Genomic DNA, 17,059 nt, shown 5'->3' with positions numbered 1-17,059 from the left:
ATGGTGTACCATGCCCCACATTCAATGTCAGCTGGGATTGGCCCCAGCTCCCCCTGTGACCCTCAAAAGGATAAGTGGTATAGATAAAGGATGGATGGATCAAGCATTCGGGAATACTATTAAAAGTAATCTTACCTCAGAACAATTAACTTTTTAAATGCAGTGTAATATATCAACGTAAACACTGGAAAGACAATAAATCTTCAGAGGATGTGTCAAGCACGCTGCGAATTTGCTTAACTATGGAATTCAAATAGGATCACTGAAAATGAATCGTTTACTGTGTGAAATATCAATAATTGTACTACCTCTACTACTACCTTAGAGAAACATAGGAATGATTCCTACTTCTGTGAATTTGAGCGTATTGCATCTGCCTTACGCTGGCCAAAGGATATGTGGCCAATATTGTTGCAGTGCAAGTTAGTAGGTAAAGCGCAGGAAATCTGTAATAGTTTTACTCTAGACCAGAACCCAGATTATGAGGTGGTAAAATCAAATATAAGTTAGTTCCTGAGGCTTATCGCCAGAAATTTAGGAAATGCTAAAAAAAACTGTCAACCGGGAAGTTGTGCTACTTGAGGAGATTAAGAAATGCTTGCCTGAAGTTATTGTTGTGTACTTAAATGAGCAAAAGGTGTCGACCTTATCGTGACCAGCCGTGTTGGCAGATGAATTGGCCTTGGCGCATAAGAATGTGTTTTCCTCATCTGTGTCCCGTGATGGGGCGGTTCTATGTGAAAGACAAAAATCCCCCCGAGCCCCAGGCACCACTCGCCAGTTTCCCGGGATAAGCGGGCTTGTTTCTCCTGCCGTGAAAGTGGACATTTGATCGCTGATTGTCCGGTGCTAAAGAAGAAGCAACAGATCAAGAGGCAGAGAGATCCACACCACAGCCACAGTACATAAAAGCACATTTCCGTTTAGCGTTCTGTCCCTTGCATAATGAATGTTGGCCTGATCTTTATGTGACAACAGATTTCTATCCAGACAGTTCACTTCAGCTTTTCATTTTAATCATCAACCGGATGTGTTAATTATATGCACATGAAGAAGGCAAACATGGACAGCTCTGTGTTGTCCCATTTCTGCATTTTAAGTTTCAAAGAGGCAAGTCCTGCTGCATCAGCCTATAGTGGGTGCCACAGGAAGGACAGCGCTGGGGAGTTCCCTCATGAACCCAGAACCACACAATCGCAGTGTTGTCTTCCTCACCTGCAGAAAATACAAAACACCTGGTTTGTAATATAGACATGACAATTCATAAATTAGACTTATTACCTCTGCCAAAGAAGTGATGTTTTTGTTTCTTAGCAGGATGATGCAAAAACTACTCAACCATGAAAGTATGTGGAGCAAACCCCAGAAAACTTCTTTTGCAGATCAAAATAGGCCATTTTTTTTATATTTTCCCTGATTTCACATAAAATAATTAGCAGCTCTTGAAAAAAACAGGCATGTTTAGGGGACTGATATTCATGAGTGTGCAATTTGGTAAATAAATTTCATGAGGGGACGGTTTATCCTTGGCGGAGGTATGTGCTTTTCCGAGTGGCATTCTTGTGTTTGATATACATAACTTACAAATACAGCCCACCAGCCTCTTGGTTCCAGTGCATGGCACGATCTGAGGGTCTTCCTTGGTGCCTGGGTAGTATGTGTGATTCAGTATACTGTAGGGATCCTGTCATTTAAATTTAAAGACAGTAAGTACATGTCAGATTCAACACACTACAGTTGTGTATGTGAGACTGAAGAGCTGCCTACCTTTCCCTCTTTAAAGGCCATCAGGATGCGTCGCTCCAGTCCAGTGGCCTGCTCCTCATCTGTTGGTATTCCTGAAAAAATAAACAAGGCAGAGGGTTTCAGCAATAAAAAACATATATACATGTGCTTTGGTGCATTATCAGTGCGATTGTCCCTGCAGTTGAACGCCAGTAAAGCTGCACGTCTGCAATGGACTCCACCCACACGCACACTGTTCAGGAAACTGGCCTCAAACCAAAGGAGGTGGGTCAATAAAAAAAGGCCTGTGCTCAACTTGAAGACCAAATGACCTTCATTACTGGATCATAGTCACACAGAGGAACACACTGACATGTTACAACCTCACAGCGAATAAGGGCACCACAAACAACACATACTTTCACTTTGAATTAATATAATGTGATAAAATCCCATGTTCTTTACCCTCTTTAATAACTAAAGCACATGTTGGGCAGCAATAAGTCAGACTTAGAGCACGATGAAGCGTTTTAACACTGTGGAGCGTTCAGGAAACTAAATTTATTTATTCCCCCATACTTCACCTCACATGACCTCCCACACTTACGACCCGCGTCACTTTCTCTTTTGCTCCACAGTCTGCTCCTGTCTGACGGTGTCACATTTTCATTTCCTGGACTCGTACCTCTCTCTGAGGCCAGGGCAGCGGCTCGGTGGATCGGCCTGACCGCCACGTTGCTCCTGATCCGCAGGGTTGTTGTCCAGGCCCGGTGAAGAAGACGTCCCGCCATGATCCCGCTCCGCACGCGCAGGTACCCACACTGACGCGAGGGAGGGGTCAGCTGTCAGATGGACTGAAATGAACCCGGCAACCGTCTGAGTGACAGGTGCCCGGACCAATCACAGAGGACACGCGGCTGCGCCAACCAATGACATAGAGCAGACGGCGCAAAGAGGAACAGGTGGTAAATACTGCTGAGCTCTATAAAGCTAGAAAACCGTTATTTTCTCACATTAATTATTCGTTTTATCGACTCACACTTCTCATAAATAAATGTTTTTATTATCTCTTTTTATTTTGCTCCTCGAAATTCACACACAAACAATCATATATTCTTGTCTTTCTATAGTTATGAGGACACTCTTTAACTAATACGAATTAATAACTGATTAAATACTTACCCAGCCCCATACCCTAAACTTAACCATCAAAACGAAATGCCTTGCCCTTACCGTAACGTTTATTACCCTAACCCCAAAAACATAATAATAATTATAACCATTTTGTATAGCAGGTATCTAAATAATGTAACAAATTGCTTCACAAAATACACGGCAAAAAAAAACGAATGGTAAAAGGTAATAAATTCAATTTTATGCGCCAAATCATAACATATTAAGGTTGAGACCTTAAAATAGCGAAACCAAACAGTTCCCACAATGAACAAGTACTTTGGTGGCTGTGGAAAGCAAAAGCTCCCTCATTAACTGGAGTGAGCAGGGGAAAACGGGAATAGAAGAGAGAGAGAGACCAGTATTTTAATTCTGAACACACTATTTTCTATTATTTTAATGTGTTTTGTCATTCTTTTTTGAAGCATTCACTTGCTCTCTACTCGACCTCGTTTTCACTATATGCTGCTGTAACAAAGGGCAAAATTTGTTTTTTTCTAATCTTATTATATTCTTCAAACTGGTATAGACTATAGTTGTTTTTAACTGTAGTAGCAGCTTTAAATTAAATGCAGTGAAGTAAAAAAAAAAGAGAGAAAAGTGTGCGTTTCGTAAAAAAATGAGTTTGTCAGTATTTGGAAGTCAGTCAGTTTGGCATTAGATCAAGATTATATAATCCTATTCATTTGAATGACCAAAAACATTTATACAGGAGCACGGGTTTCCCTCAAACCACTGCTTCTCATTGAAGGGGATAGATGTCAAGGAATTAGAATTATGTCCAAAAATAATGGCATGAAGAATCCAGGTCTTGGCACTCAAAGTGCTTAGAAAAAAATATATAAGGCCTTTATTTCAATAGGCTTGAAGCATTAAAATAAAACAAAGGGTAACGGCATAATTTGATACGCATTTTAATGCTTCAAGCCCGAATTGTTTCACAATTTATACAGGTTTTAGAAAAACAAACAATCAGCTAACCTCTGAGACATATTAGACACACTAATACCAACAAAGTACATAATCCAGAGAAAATCCACAGAATGTTCTTTAATTAAATATTATTTAAAAAAGGCTTGGATTAGAGCTGCTACAATGCTATTCTCAAAATTTTACTTTAGAATATCAGATGAACGTTACTTGAACTGATTTTGAATTAGTCTGAGGCTTTCTGTTTTACTGCCGCACCGTCTTTGCTGTGTGTTGCTGTGGCTGGTGTGTCTGGTGTGTCCTGTGTGTCTGGGTATCGTTGCTCTTCTTCTCCAGTTGGAGGCAGTGTGGAGACCGTGCTTTCTGATACTCCTCCATGAAAACAGGAAACATAAAGAAACGTTAACAGCGCTGTGGAGTCGCGTAAACACACGGTACTGACCGCTGGTGTATAGAGTTGAGTGAAAACGGTCAAAAAAGACTGAGTTTCGCTGTATTACTCAGGCTGCACTACAGCGTCTATTCACAGGCGCGATCCCACTACTGAGCGGCACGGGGGCTTTGACCTGCTCCGTCTCCGGCCTGGGCCGATGCACCCCTCCTTAGACGACCTGGTGGTCCCGGGCTCCCCCAGGAGCACCATATCGATACCGAACTTAGTGCGGACACCCGATCGGCATAGTCCGTTGCAGCTCAGAGCTCCTGAGCTCAAACGATCCGCCAGCCTCAGCCTCCCAGTAACTTGGATTACAGGCGCGCGCCACCGCACCCGGCGAGAACTGAGAGTTCGCTATGGGCTTTTAGCTTCTATATCAGTGACGTCAGCAAGCGGGCTAGTGACATCTGGTGGTGAGGTTCATGCATGATAGACAGACAGAAAGATGGATAGATAGATGGATGGATGTATATGTATAATAACTTTATATATATATATATATATATATATAATAAATATATATATATAACTATATACATTTATATGTATATAGTTTGATAGACAGATAAATAAATAGATGGATGGATAGACAGATGGACTGATAGACACAGATGGATCGATAGATAGATGGATAGATAGATAGATAGATAGATAGAGAGAGAGAGAGAGAGAGAGAGAGAGAGAGAGAGAGAGAGATACAAAACAGTAAACCACATGATGGCCAAAATGAGTCAATAATAAGTTCCCATGAAGTTAGATGAAAGTCTCGCCATCAGAACTACTACAAAGCTGTCACTGTAAAGAATTATAAGAAAAGATAATCCTTTATTAGTCACACAGTGGGGATATTAAAATGCAGCCTGTGCTAATGGAGATATTTAAAATACAAATATTCGAAGTATAAGATGATTGATAGACACAAGTAACCGAGGCAGAGCATTGAGGCCAAATATGCTAATAATGCTATAAACTAAGTTGTGTATTAGACTAACATAGCCTGTCAAAATTATGGTAAAGCAGATGTAAGTGTATTTGAAAAGAATCAAATAAATATAAAGATAGTAAGTAATGGTGACTGGTGCTGTAACCATTTGAATGAGAAAGTGCTGTTTAGTTTATTTTCCCGACTATAGGTCAACACCCCCTGCAGTGCTGCACAGTATGCAGGTGTACTTTCAGTGTGGAGACTCTAAATTGACCATAGGTGTAAATGTGTTCGGCTGTTCTGTTTGTAAGGCGGTCCTGTGATTCACCTCTGCAAAGTTTACCTGCTTCTCCCCCTACGTCAGCGGATTGTCTCCAATCCCCTGGCAACCCAAAACGATAAGCTGCACTAAGGACGGATGGATGGTATTTCTGTGTAGCCTGTTTGATGCTCAAATGTAGAACATGATGAAGATAATATTGGGAGCTAACTAAGATAATACAATTATATTGTATTGTATTTTAATGGTGGTAATAGCGGACTTCAACGTAATCGCTGATTTCTTCAAGGCCCTTGAAGCCACTAAGCTACTTCTTTTTCTTTCTTTTTTAAAGAACAAGCCTTTATTGATTGAAGACCATTTGCAGTACAGTTGACTTTGAGACAGATGCTTAAATGATCCTTACAATGAATCACTGATACAGTAAGTAATGGAAACAATTAATTGAATTGACCTCTGACACTTAACATTTGGAATACTGTTTCCATTTCATTAGATTCATTGCCTCATTTTATGATTAGAGCAACGGTTTGAGATGCTTTGAATTATTTCGAAGTACTAACCCATAGAGTTCATAGTTACTGAAGGTGGAAAGTATGTGGTCCTACAGGTCAACCGAAAATCACAGTTAGGTGTACAGATGCCATGCAGAGGCACACTAGTAGCAAACAGGATGTTCTAATACCATTAGAAATAATGATTTTAGTCATAAGAAATACACACAACTGTACGTGACATGTTTCAGTTTTATGTTTCCAACATTATGAACCCAACTGCAACACAAACATACACATTATATTGATATCAGGCATAAACATATTCATCCACTGTGTGTGAATTAACATAATCAACAGCAAGACATATAACAACATACATTACACACATAATCACAGAAGACAATACCCAACATTAGATTTCCGACAGATATGCAACAAGACACATTTAGAGTTAATGATTTCCTGCTAGTTTAGTGGAATTAGATCCAGACCATATTCACAAACAGTGACATCACAGTGAACAGGGTCCCAAGTTACACATGAGAACAAGAAGGCACAAACACATACAAATATAAGTTAGCTGTTGATATATTTAGATTTCATAATTTCTGAACTTCTGCAGGAGACTGGATGGAGAGTCAGCAGCCCAGCGGAAACGCCGATGGCAGTAATCACCTGCACAGCGATGAGAGAGAGTATGTTAGTTTCATTTTATATGGTGTACAAACACCTAATTCTTAGATATAAAACCTATAAATCTAATAATTTAAGAGTGATTTAATGAAATATAGTAAACTTATACATACATTTAAACATTAAACACAATTCATTTAATCACTCTCAAATTATTTAATTTATTCACAGTAGACTAACATGATAGAAATCCCTTCATTTAATGTGACCCTTTACACATGGACATTTTATATATTATTGCAATATTAGTAATACCACTATTTTTGAGTGGTATTAGTTGATTGTGAATGTCCCATGTTCTTTGATTGATAATCTAAATGAGACTGTCTGATTAAACAAAGATTAAATGAATAAAAAAACAAGATTTTTTTTCTCTGAACCAAGTTAAAATCAGTCCATTGGAGCAAAAGCTGCAGGAATGAATGCGACCCTCTACCCCAATGTGCAAAACTGAATGAAATATATTAGCATGTATGTAGTTATGTATCAACCCTAGCCAGAGGGAATGTGAATTCTTAAAATACAGAAAATAAACATGTTAGAAAGAGACTGTTGAAATCCAGGTTATCTAAGCCTTAAATGGTCACTTCAACAGCTGTCCTTTAACTTAATTCAATGTTGCACTTTAAGTATTGTGAATAAATACTCATTTGGGTTTCTTTTCTGTCTAATGCTTTGAGAACATTTTGAAATGTGCTTACTTGAGGAGACCCCTGCTGGGTCCTGCTCAAAGTGAACGTCCTCTGCTTGGGGAGAGACAGGCTTTTCTGCTTTGGCCTCCAGCATCGGTTCCTTCTTATGTCTCACAGCCCAGTGCATTGACTGAAAAAATTGGGGACCAATCATATCAGTGGGAATTCTTGTCATATAGATTTTATATATATCATTTTAAAGTAAATCTGTACCAAAGAAAAGACATAACATACAGTTTTCACAGAGTCATTCAAGGCTTGCCAGTCGTGGAATGAAATGGTAACCCCACTTCTTTTCCACAGGTCATAGTTCTTCCTTTTGGTTTCATTGGATAAAACCTCTTTGGCCTCTTGTAGTTTTTGGAAATCTGCCACTGTCATAAAGAAAGAACATATCAGGGCAAGTAGATTCCATTTACATTATCTGCTTTGAAATGAAGACAGAAAAATGTGTGGTCTAAGTAAGAAAAATGAGGTACAATGATAAAAAAAAAAACATAATTAAAGAAGGTATTAACATTTTTGTTTTTAAAGTTGGGTTCATCTTGTCTACAAATCAAATTTCCGGCTATGCAACGCGTTCCATTTATTTGTATGAATTTGATCAATTTCTTTTGAATACATGCCATTGTGTTACAGCCCGTTCCACAAACATGATTTACCTGCTCTAGGGCTGTCTAGGTGTTTGTCTGGGTGGCACGCCAAGGCGCGGATCTTGTATTCATTTAGAATTTGTTCAGTCTGAAAGGGGAAAAAATAAACAAATAACTACAATGATGTTTTGCCAATGTCAACATTTGAACTTCAGGAATCAGTCACTTATTCTATTATGGATGGACAATTTTCCCTTTGGTAAAAATATGTTTTGCATTTGGCCACATCTCTGTCACTGAAAGGTCAAGAAAACATTTCAAACCAGTTTTGTACATTAAACATGTATTGGAGATTGGTCTTTTTAATGCTATATTGAAAGGTGTATTGATCCTTTTATTTTGTAGCACCATTAACGTCATATGAAACAAGCTTCGTTCTTAGTGTTGCCAACAACATTTTGAATGAATGAATATCATCATCGTCATCATCATCACAATTAGGCTGCACTGACGTCGTCATCATACATACACTCAGACCTTGCATTGATAACTATATGATTATAAATATAGTACTGTGCGTGCTTTACATGGCCCTACACATAGTGAAGAGTGAAATGTGAATGACTCATACATGTAATTGTACAACAGAGGATGACGCACGAGTTCGTTTTCTTCTCCTGGAGCATCAACAGGTCTCTGTTGGTTCAGACGTAAACGCCAGAGAGTAGCTCTGGCGAGTAGCTCTGGCGTTTACACAATCCAGGATCAGTTTGGTAAAGTATCACACATGTGGCCAGTCGCTTGGGTCCATCCAGCATTGTATTTACCAACTCATACACCACGCATGAGTTGGTTTGTACATCTAGACCAAAATTATTATGTCACCCAGAAAATAGCGTGAGCCAAGACCCACCCACCAACCACCCAAAACTTACCGAGGACAGCTCATCGCAGCCCAGTAACCCGTAGTAATCCTCCAGGTCCTCTGGTTTGCAGTTCAACACAGCCTCCATAAGTGTGTTGGTGGAAATGTCTGTTTTCTAACGGAGCGATTTGTCTTCCACCCTGAATCACAGCTTGTGTGACTAATAGGCTCCTGGTCCTCCTGCTGACTCACTGATAATTTTACCAAAGTGTATCTTGTTATTGTTTTGTCAGCTAGAGCTAGGTGACAGGTGGAGAAACATAAAAAAGTGTCCAATTCTCCCCTGAGTTGTTGAGAAAAATGAGCTGTCCTTTTAACCATATGACGTGTGTTGCGTTCAAGTGCCCACCTCAAAGTCCCACTTTCGCGGATTCGCGAGAGGTATGAAACAATGGCATAGAGCGAGTTTAAATAATTAGAAAACACAAGCTTCACATTGTGATAGATGATGTTATATTATATTTTATGTGTAATATTCACACTACGTTCAATATCATGTGTGATATTACTCCTTCGTATATCATTACTATTTACTAGCACTTTAGTTTAGTATTACATTAATTCCTCATGTAGCCTACTTATTTGTATTTTAATTATGTGTGCAGTTATGCAATGGATTGCACATATATTATTATTCTCCATACTTATTATGATTATTCAAATTTCGACAGCGTACTCTTCCTGCTGTTTTTGTCGTACATGCACAAAAACCACATCAGAATGTGGTCAGGAATGGTGTTCTAAGACTGTTGCCAAACGGTTCGCTCGTAAATTCTGAAAAACTTTGGAATTTGAATAGGAGACTACATCGAAGGAACGAGTGAGAAAACGACAGAGTTTCTGTGCCTAAACTGCTCTCACAGCCACAAATGGAGGTTGTCATACATGACTTTAACATCTAAATCTAGGAAAACAGGTAAGCTTCGCAGAAATGTTTTTATGAAATCTTTCAGACCTAAATTTTTGGCTCTATGAGGTCTAAAGCGGAAGCTGGTCAGATTTTTTCTCCATTGACTTTAATGTTAATTTTGAGAGAACATTTCTGGAAGGAGCCTTGAAGTCACGGTCACATTCTCTCTTAAACCAGCCAATACAATTTTTTTTAATTTCTGGTGAGTAGGTCTAAAACAGAGGGGGCTCTCTGGCTCCGTTTCTCCTTTAACTGAAATTGACCGGACGGTCTTTGAATGCAGCAATAGTTTTGTTATGGTTTTACGTCATCGACGTAACCCTGGGACGTTCCGGCCGTCACGATTGGTGGAGAGCGGGTCACGTGCTCTATGCAAATGAGCCAGCTGTCTGGGAGGAAGGCTCAGCGGCTCTGCAGCTGAAGATGGCGGACGGTGAGAGCAGCCTCGGAACGGGCCTTTCGAGCGCCTCCGAAATGGACGAACCTGCCGCGAAAAGATCAAAAATGAGTCCGGGAACCGACTGCGGACTAAAAGACGCCGACGTGGACCAAGTATCGTGTGTTTCCGCGGGCACCGAGAGCTGGGAGGCGGCGGTGACTTGTCCGCAGCCAGCAGAGAAGGAAGCCAAGCCGGTGATGGCGGTAGAAGCAGAGCAGGCCCCGGCGGCGGCGCTAGGCGGAGACAACAATGGACTGGTGCTCTCCGAGCAGCACAAACCCGCCGCGAGGCTCGACCACAGCGTGGTGCAGGGGACAACAGAGGAGGGAGCTGGTGAGACAACACTACGTTTTTTTTATTTCAGCGACTCAACATCAGCTTGTTTGACCAACTTCACCGGCGAGTTAGCGTAACGTGAAACACTCCGAGAAGTTCGCGGTACAAAGTAGAATACGTGATTGTTGAGAGGCGAGGTCTTCTCTTGACCCATACTTTGACTTTTTAAGTCATTTCTCACGGATAGAAGACTTATGAACAAACTTATTCCCTTTCTAAACTTTGTTAGCAGCTTAGCATTTATTAGCCGTTTCCATACTAACGTCTTCTGAAGTTAACGGTTAACACCACTTTTCTTAGATTTTATCAGTTAATTTGTCCGAATTCCTGTGTACACAGATTTTCACGAGCACGATGATTTCCCCTCGAACGGTCTGTCTGTCACACCGGACAACGATGAAGATGACAGATCCTCACATGCAAGCTCCAGCGACTGGGCCCCTCAACCGCAGATAGGTAACTCCATGAATCTGTGAAGCATTTAGCAAGTAAACCTTCCCTGCAGCATCTTCTACCACTAGAGAAACTCTGCAAACCACATTGTACCTACAGGTAGTGGTACAATATGTTCATGTTGAGTCCAAGTGACGCTGAGATGTTGTATTCTTGCCCAGGTTCATACAGCTTCATCCAGCAACACATCAGAGACACCGATCCCAGGACCATTCTGAAGGATTTGCTTCCCGAGACTGTGCTCCCACCAGATTTAGACGACATGACACTGTGGCAGATCATCATCAACATCTCAGAACCTCCAAAAAGAAAGAAGCGGAAGGACATTAACACCCTGGAAGATGTGGTTAGGCTACTACATGAAAGTAAAAGGATCCTTGTGCTGACTGGTGCTGGGGTATGTGTTAACTGTAGTATTCTACAGCTGTACTATTTATAATACAATGTGTTTAATGTGTAGCTTCAGTGTCCATGCTATTAAATCAGAATGCTTTTATGCTTTTTGTGCAGGTATCTGTTTCATGTGGAATACCGGACTTTCGCTCCAGAGATGGTATTTATGCCCGGCTCGCTGTAGATTTCCCCGATCTTCCAGACCCTCAAGCTATGTTTGACATTGAATACTTCAGACGGGACCCAAGACCATTTTTCAAGTTTGCTAAGGTTTGTACATTGTGTCCATTTACCAATGATTTGATTGCCCCTGACAAAGATCCAGGTGTATGAAGTTAAGCATTCAAAACTTAATATGCTTAAGTAAATCTTTCCATGTTGGTGCAGATTTATTCATTAATATGTCAGTTTATACTCACTTGGATCTGCCCACTCATTTTATTATTTCACAGGGTTTTGTTGCATACAGGGAAAGAAGCTACTAAAAAAGCAGAAAATGTTAGTTAAAATCTTAAATCTTATCATATTATTTTACAAATGTTGGTTGGAAAGAACGTATGAGGGTTTTGCAAATCCAGAATAATCTGCTGTCAAAGGGTTACACTTTGTGAGATTGAGGAGGAATAGTTCTTCATCCATTGAGCTGTAGTTATATTTGTTTCAAGTTAGAGGGCCTTTTTGTTGTTCTAAGTATAACACTATAAGATTTATTCAGGCTATAAATATTAAAAAGACAGCGTGTAGAGAAGGATTGATATACATGACTATAGTAAGCTTATTTCACTGCATCCTCTTTGGTACAGGAGATCTTCCCTGGTCAGTTCCAGCCTTCCCCCTGTCATAAATTCATATCCATGCTTGACAAGCGAGGGAAGCTTCTGCGCAACTACACACAAAACATCGACACATTAGAACAAGTGGCTGGAGTTCAGCGGATTATCCAGTGTCATGGTAAGTGAAGCTGTTTGTCTTGAATCCTGCCTTTTTTCTATGTATTTCTCTCCAGGTTGGTGGTGAAAGACCATTAATGTGTCTTTTATTTCAGGGTCGTTTGCAACTGCATCCTGTCTCGTCTGTAAACACACAGTGGATTGTGAGGCTATAAGGGAAGACATCTTTAACCAGGTATTTATTTATTACAAAATCATCCAGTATAAGATATTCCCATTCAGTATTATTGGAATCTGGATCATAAAAGTCACTGGACACTTCAGTTTCAATAAAGTATTTTCCACAGATCTTCACATCCGTATAATACACTGCATTTTAAGCAACTTCTGCAACAATTACAACAAAAAAGGTACCATTGAGGGAAAATTTACAACACACCGTGTTGCCCAGTAGTAACATCTTACATTTCAGAGATAATGCAGAAAACAGTGAATGCTTTTTTAATGGCCTCAGAAACAGATCTGTGAAGTCAGGCAGTAGTTTTTAAAACTGATGCAGCACTGAGCCCTTCCAGGGTTGAAGATGACGAGAAGGAGCAATTTAAGATATAAAACTTAAAATAAGCTTACCCTTTTTAAAGTAGACATTTTGACACGTCAAAGAAGTGATGGGCTCTAGCTACGATGTAAAAACTTGAGAAATCAAATTCTCTTCAGTTAAAAAAATAAATATAATATTACATCAAAAATACATGTTGATTTCTTAAATATATATTATCTCTTATGAGTGTAATTTTTATATCCAAACATGGTGCATTTTTTTTTTTTTGAACATTCTTTTTATTGAACATTTTCAGAAATTATAACAGTCCAGCACAGTACATACAGAATATATGAAATATGTAGCAAATCCAAAATACATCTACAGCAATGATCTCAAAAGTCCTAATTAGGTCTTACATTTCAGGCAGTTGCAGTCTGAGCTCCCAGGTACCTCACCACTTTATCAAACTTAACTGTAAAAAGGTCATTCTGACTGTTGATACGAAATCTTAGTCTTTCCAGAGAAATATAATCTAACATCAGAGACTTCCATAGATGTATTGAAGGAGGTTCATCTCCTACCCATTTGGTCATAACAGCCTTCCGGCCCAACATAAGCAGAAAATGTACAGTGTTCTTATGTGGTCTTAGTGATTCAGGAATATAACCCAATAAACATAATATTGGATTAGGCTAAACATGGTGCATTTTAAACAGTGATTATAAGCATCATTCATCGTCTCTGTAGTCATTTTTAAGTTTGTGGTGTTAATTAAATTGTAGAAAGGTGTTTTAGGCAGGTTGTCCATCCTCATTAACATGCTTTAAATAATTTGTATAGTGGGCCAGATAATCCTCAATCAAATATGAAATATCATTGAATTCCATCTTATTGGGCAGCAGTAGTTGCAGCAGAAAATTTCAAATACCATATGTTTGCCTAACTAGATATCTGCAGTTGTGAGAAGTTTCATGTGAATTGTTTTTTTTATTTAGCAATTTGGCTGTAATGTCATGCACACACTTGATAACAAGACATCCAGTGGTCTGCTCCATGTCACACTGATTATTTATAATCTCAGACAAAAATAATAAAACTGAAATATATAGTGCACAGACATCTCTCCTGAAAGATTTAACATCACCCATCACTAACTGACTGTATGAGTCAATAGTGTTGCTAATAAAATAAATTCTTCTTGCAGGTTGTCCCTCATTGTCCAAGGTGTCCAGATATTCCAATGGCAATCATGAAGCCTGACATCGTCTTCTTCGGCGAGAATCTTCCAGAAATGTTCCACAGAGCCATGAAGCAGGATAAAGATGAGGTCGACCTCCTGATTGTCATCGGCTCTTCTCTTAAAGTCCGACCAGTTGCCCTCATCCCAAGTACGTTTTCAGCATATAAATACATTTTCTGTAAGATGCACGCAATAACAAGTAATTCTAAGAATACAATCTATAACTGATTTCTGTTTATCCTCCTCAGACTCCATTCCTCATGAAGTGCCTCAGGTCTTGATAAATAGGGAACAGCTGCCTCACCTCAACTTTGACGTGGAGCTACTTGGGGACTGTGATGTCATTGTCAATGAGCTCTGTCATCGACTGGCTGGAGACTTTGAGCAGCTCTGCTTCAACACTGTAAGACTCACTGAGATCACAGAGAAACCCCCTCGGCTACCTGAACAGCCACCAAGCGAGGCCTTGCCTGCTTCCAGCGACGCAGCTCAGGAGAAGCAGAGGCAGCACAGCACAGACTCAGCAATTAAGCCTTCAGAGGAGACAGAAAGTCTGAATGTCACAGAGACCACTGATAATAATGTTACACCTCCAGAGCCTTGTCCAAATTCTCAGTCTCCCAGCAAGGAGACGGCTGAGTCGTCAGAGTTACCAGCAGAGTTACCAGCAGAAGACACACCAAAAGAGGAGGCCGCTGAAGTGAAAAACCGAACCTCCAGCCTTGAATTTCGAAGACGATGCTGGATGAGTCGAATCAACAGAAGTCCAATCAGCAAACGCCTTGAGAGTAAGCATTAGACCATGGTAGAGAGACCAGAGTATTTACTAAACTTCACACAAATACTTTTACATATATTTAGTATCTTTTTCCCCTCGTTCATTGTTCAGATACATGCTACAATCCAAATAAATACAAATGCTTACGACTTAGTAGATGGAAGCTAGATAGACAGTGGTAAATTTTCTTTAAATAATGATTGCACTTCAATAAATTGTATTGTCCCCCACAGCAGGCCAGTACCTGTTTCAAACACCAAGTCACTATGTCTTCCACGGCGCTGAGGTTTACTCCACCTCTGAGGATGAGACGTCGAGCTCGTGTGGCAGCGACAGTGACGATTCTGAATGCAGCGCTGACGAGGTGGAAGAAGAGAGTGAGCCAGAGGAGTCCGACACACAAGCAGCGGATGGCGAGACGTGCCTCAGAGACACAATAGAACACACAATAGCCAACAAGGCCACACCGAGTGTGCAGACAGACAATACTTCTGAAAAGACTCCAAGCACCACACACCTTTAAATGTAAAGTACATAGTCAACAAAGCACTAATTGTCTATATATGTTTCGTATATTTTTGACTTTTACATTATTATTTTTCATAAAGTTGAAATTGTGTGACAACTTTGTGTGATTATGCATCTTTCTTTTTTTTTTTTCTCTGTTCCCTGTTCGGTTCCATGCATTGTGTCTGAAACCTCATACTGTATGCTACTTACTAAATAGAATGCAGTAGTTGTGGTTTGTTTTGTCGTCAAGGTTTTCTTTCCATGTGCTAAATTTAGCTGATGCTCTCATCTACAGCAGCATACCACTGATGCAACACTAGATCAAGCTTTATTTCCTAAATGGCAGTAATTACAAGCAAAGACATGTCAATCTCAATCCGTAGACGTCGACTGTAATCAAATGATGTGTTGTAGAGTTGGTTGTTACCACTGGGAAACATGTAAATATGTAAACCTACTGTCTGCTTACTAGTGGGTACTATGAGTTTCAGACACATACATAATCAGAGGGTTTATTCGAAGTCGTAGTCTAACTCGCAATACAAGAAGTTCAGCTCTGCTGTTTTCAAGAGGGCGAATGCCGAGGAAAAAGGAACAGTACTTTAATTTTAGACCAAAGAACACTTAATCCACACGCTCCTACTTCATAAGCTTTGTATGTTTAACCTGTCATCTTGGGTAAAAATCGAACTATTTACAAGGTGTACCTTCAGATATGTGGCAGCTACTTTTTATGGTCAAGCCTCTTATTTTTATACTCTGATATGAGACATACTCATCAAAGAGTAGATGATTTTATCTGTACAAAGTTATACTACATTGTCATATTAAGCCGTAGGAATATATTCAATGTATTCACATTGAAATGCGGCACTTTTGATTTCCTCCTTACAAAACTGGCTGTGTTGCTTTCGTCATTTTTCATAGGCTATAAAGTTTAAACGGTTTCCTTCTTCGTACGGAGGAGTCTGCTGCCTGTAAAGATATCCTGTTGGTAGTTGAGACATGTTTGAGCCAATGTGTTGGATTAATGTCTTCACCAACATTCACATGCCATTTACAAGGTCATGCTTTGTTTACGGTTCGAGGAAATAAGACATTTTTACATCATTAAAGTTGTTATTTCTTCTGGAGTTCTCAGTAAAAGCAAAGATGAAAAACTCTGAGCACTCATCATTTCTCTTGTGTCAAATACACCTGTTCGCAGTTAAAAGTCGTCAGTGCTATCAAGAAGACGCGAACATTGCGCCACCTCGTGTCCATGAACGCACCATGACAGTTCCTCTTTCCACTATGGTGCGTTCGAAGAAACATTCAGAGAGAACTGGCTTATAACAGCAGTACAGTGCAATATTTAAGTATTTCATGTTAGTCACTGACTAATACCTTTGAAAAAGAAAAATCAAGTATGATGTAACTATCTTCGCGTCCTACTTGTGTAGTAAGGTAATTTGTAATTTTGCTGTAGTATCAAGCCAGTCTATTTACAGCATACTGTATATAAAGACATTATCATTTTTGTACATTTAGTTACATATTGATTCATTTTGTTTTTATCTTTAATTAACATTCTATGGTTAAAAGTCGATTCGTTAACATACACTATTCACTTGCTTACACGAATAAGGCCTGTGAACTTTATTTATCTGCACAGTCTTTGGAACTACATTTCCCGGCAGCCCCCTGCTTTGTGTCAG

General features: G+C 39.7%; 3 protein-coding genes across 3 annotated transcripts; 1 reads left to right on the top strand and 2 right to left on the bottom strand.

Annotated features, from left to right (window-relative positions):
- Positions 1–999: 999 nt before the first annotated feature.
- Positions 1,000–2,569, bottom strand: LOC128453769 (cytochrome c oxidase subunit 5B, mitochondrial). Its single transcript, XM_053436850.1, has 4 exons — positions 2,411–2,569; positions 1,768–1,838; positions 1,585–1,684; positions 1,000–1,215 (listed from the first exon to the last, which is right to left on the bottom strand). The coding sequence occupies exons 1-4, from the start codon at positions 2,514–2,516 to the stop codon at positions 1,103–1,105; spliced, it is 390 nt and encodes a 129-aa protein (XP_053292825.1). The 5' UTR covers positions 2,517–2,569; the 3' UTR covers positions 1,000–1,102.
- A 3,628-nt stretch (positions 2,570–6,197) lies between these two features.
- On the bottom strand, positions 6,198–9,210 carry dnajc12 (DnaJ (Hsp40) homolog, subfamily C, member 12). The gene is made up of 5 exons (XM_053436846.1): positions 8,880–9,210; positions 8,014–8,092; positions 7,586–7,725; positions 7,361–7,481; positions 6,198–6,641 (listed from the first exon to the last, which is right to left on the bottom strand). Exons 1-5 carry the CDS (start codon positions 8,955–8,957, stop codon positions 6,559–6,561), a joined length of 501 nt encoding a protein of 166 aa, XP_053292821.1. The 5' UTR covers positions 8,958–9,210; the 3' UTR covers positions 6,198–6,558.
- Positions 9,211–9,840: 630 nt separating this feature from the next.
- On the top strand, positions 9,841–16,525 carry sirt1 (sirtuin 1). Its single transcript, XM_053436905.1, has 10 exons — positions 9,841–9,862; positions 10,063–10,551; positions 10,894–11,010; positions 11,169–11,404; positions 11,518–11,670; positions 12,204–12,351; positions 12,446–12,525; positions 14,039–14,222; positions 14,323–14,862; positions 15,086–16,525. The coding sequence occupies exons 1-10, from the start codon at positions 9,841–9,843 to the stop codon at positions 15,373–15,375; spliced, it is 2,259 nt and encodes a 752-aa protein (XP_053292880.1). The 3' UTR covers positions 15,376–16,525.
- The last annotated feature ends 534 nt before the right edge of the window (positions 16,526–17,059 follow it).

The sequence above is a fragment of the Pleuronectes platessa genome, chromosome 12 (genome assembly GCF_947347685.1).
Source record: "Pleuronectes platessa chromosome 12, fPlePla1.1, whole genome shotgun sequence".
In the NCBI taxonomy this organism is placed as follows: domain Eukaryota; kingdom Metazoa; phylum Chordata; class Actinopteri; order Pleuronectiformes; family Pleuronectidae; genus Pleuronectes; species Pleuronectes platessa.
This window is presented reverse-complemented; position numbering and strand designations above follow the sequence as displayed.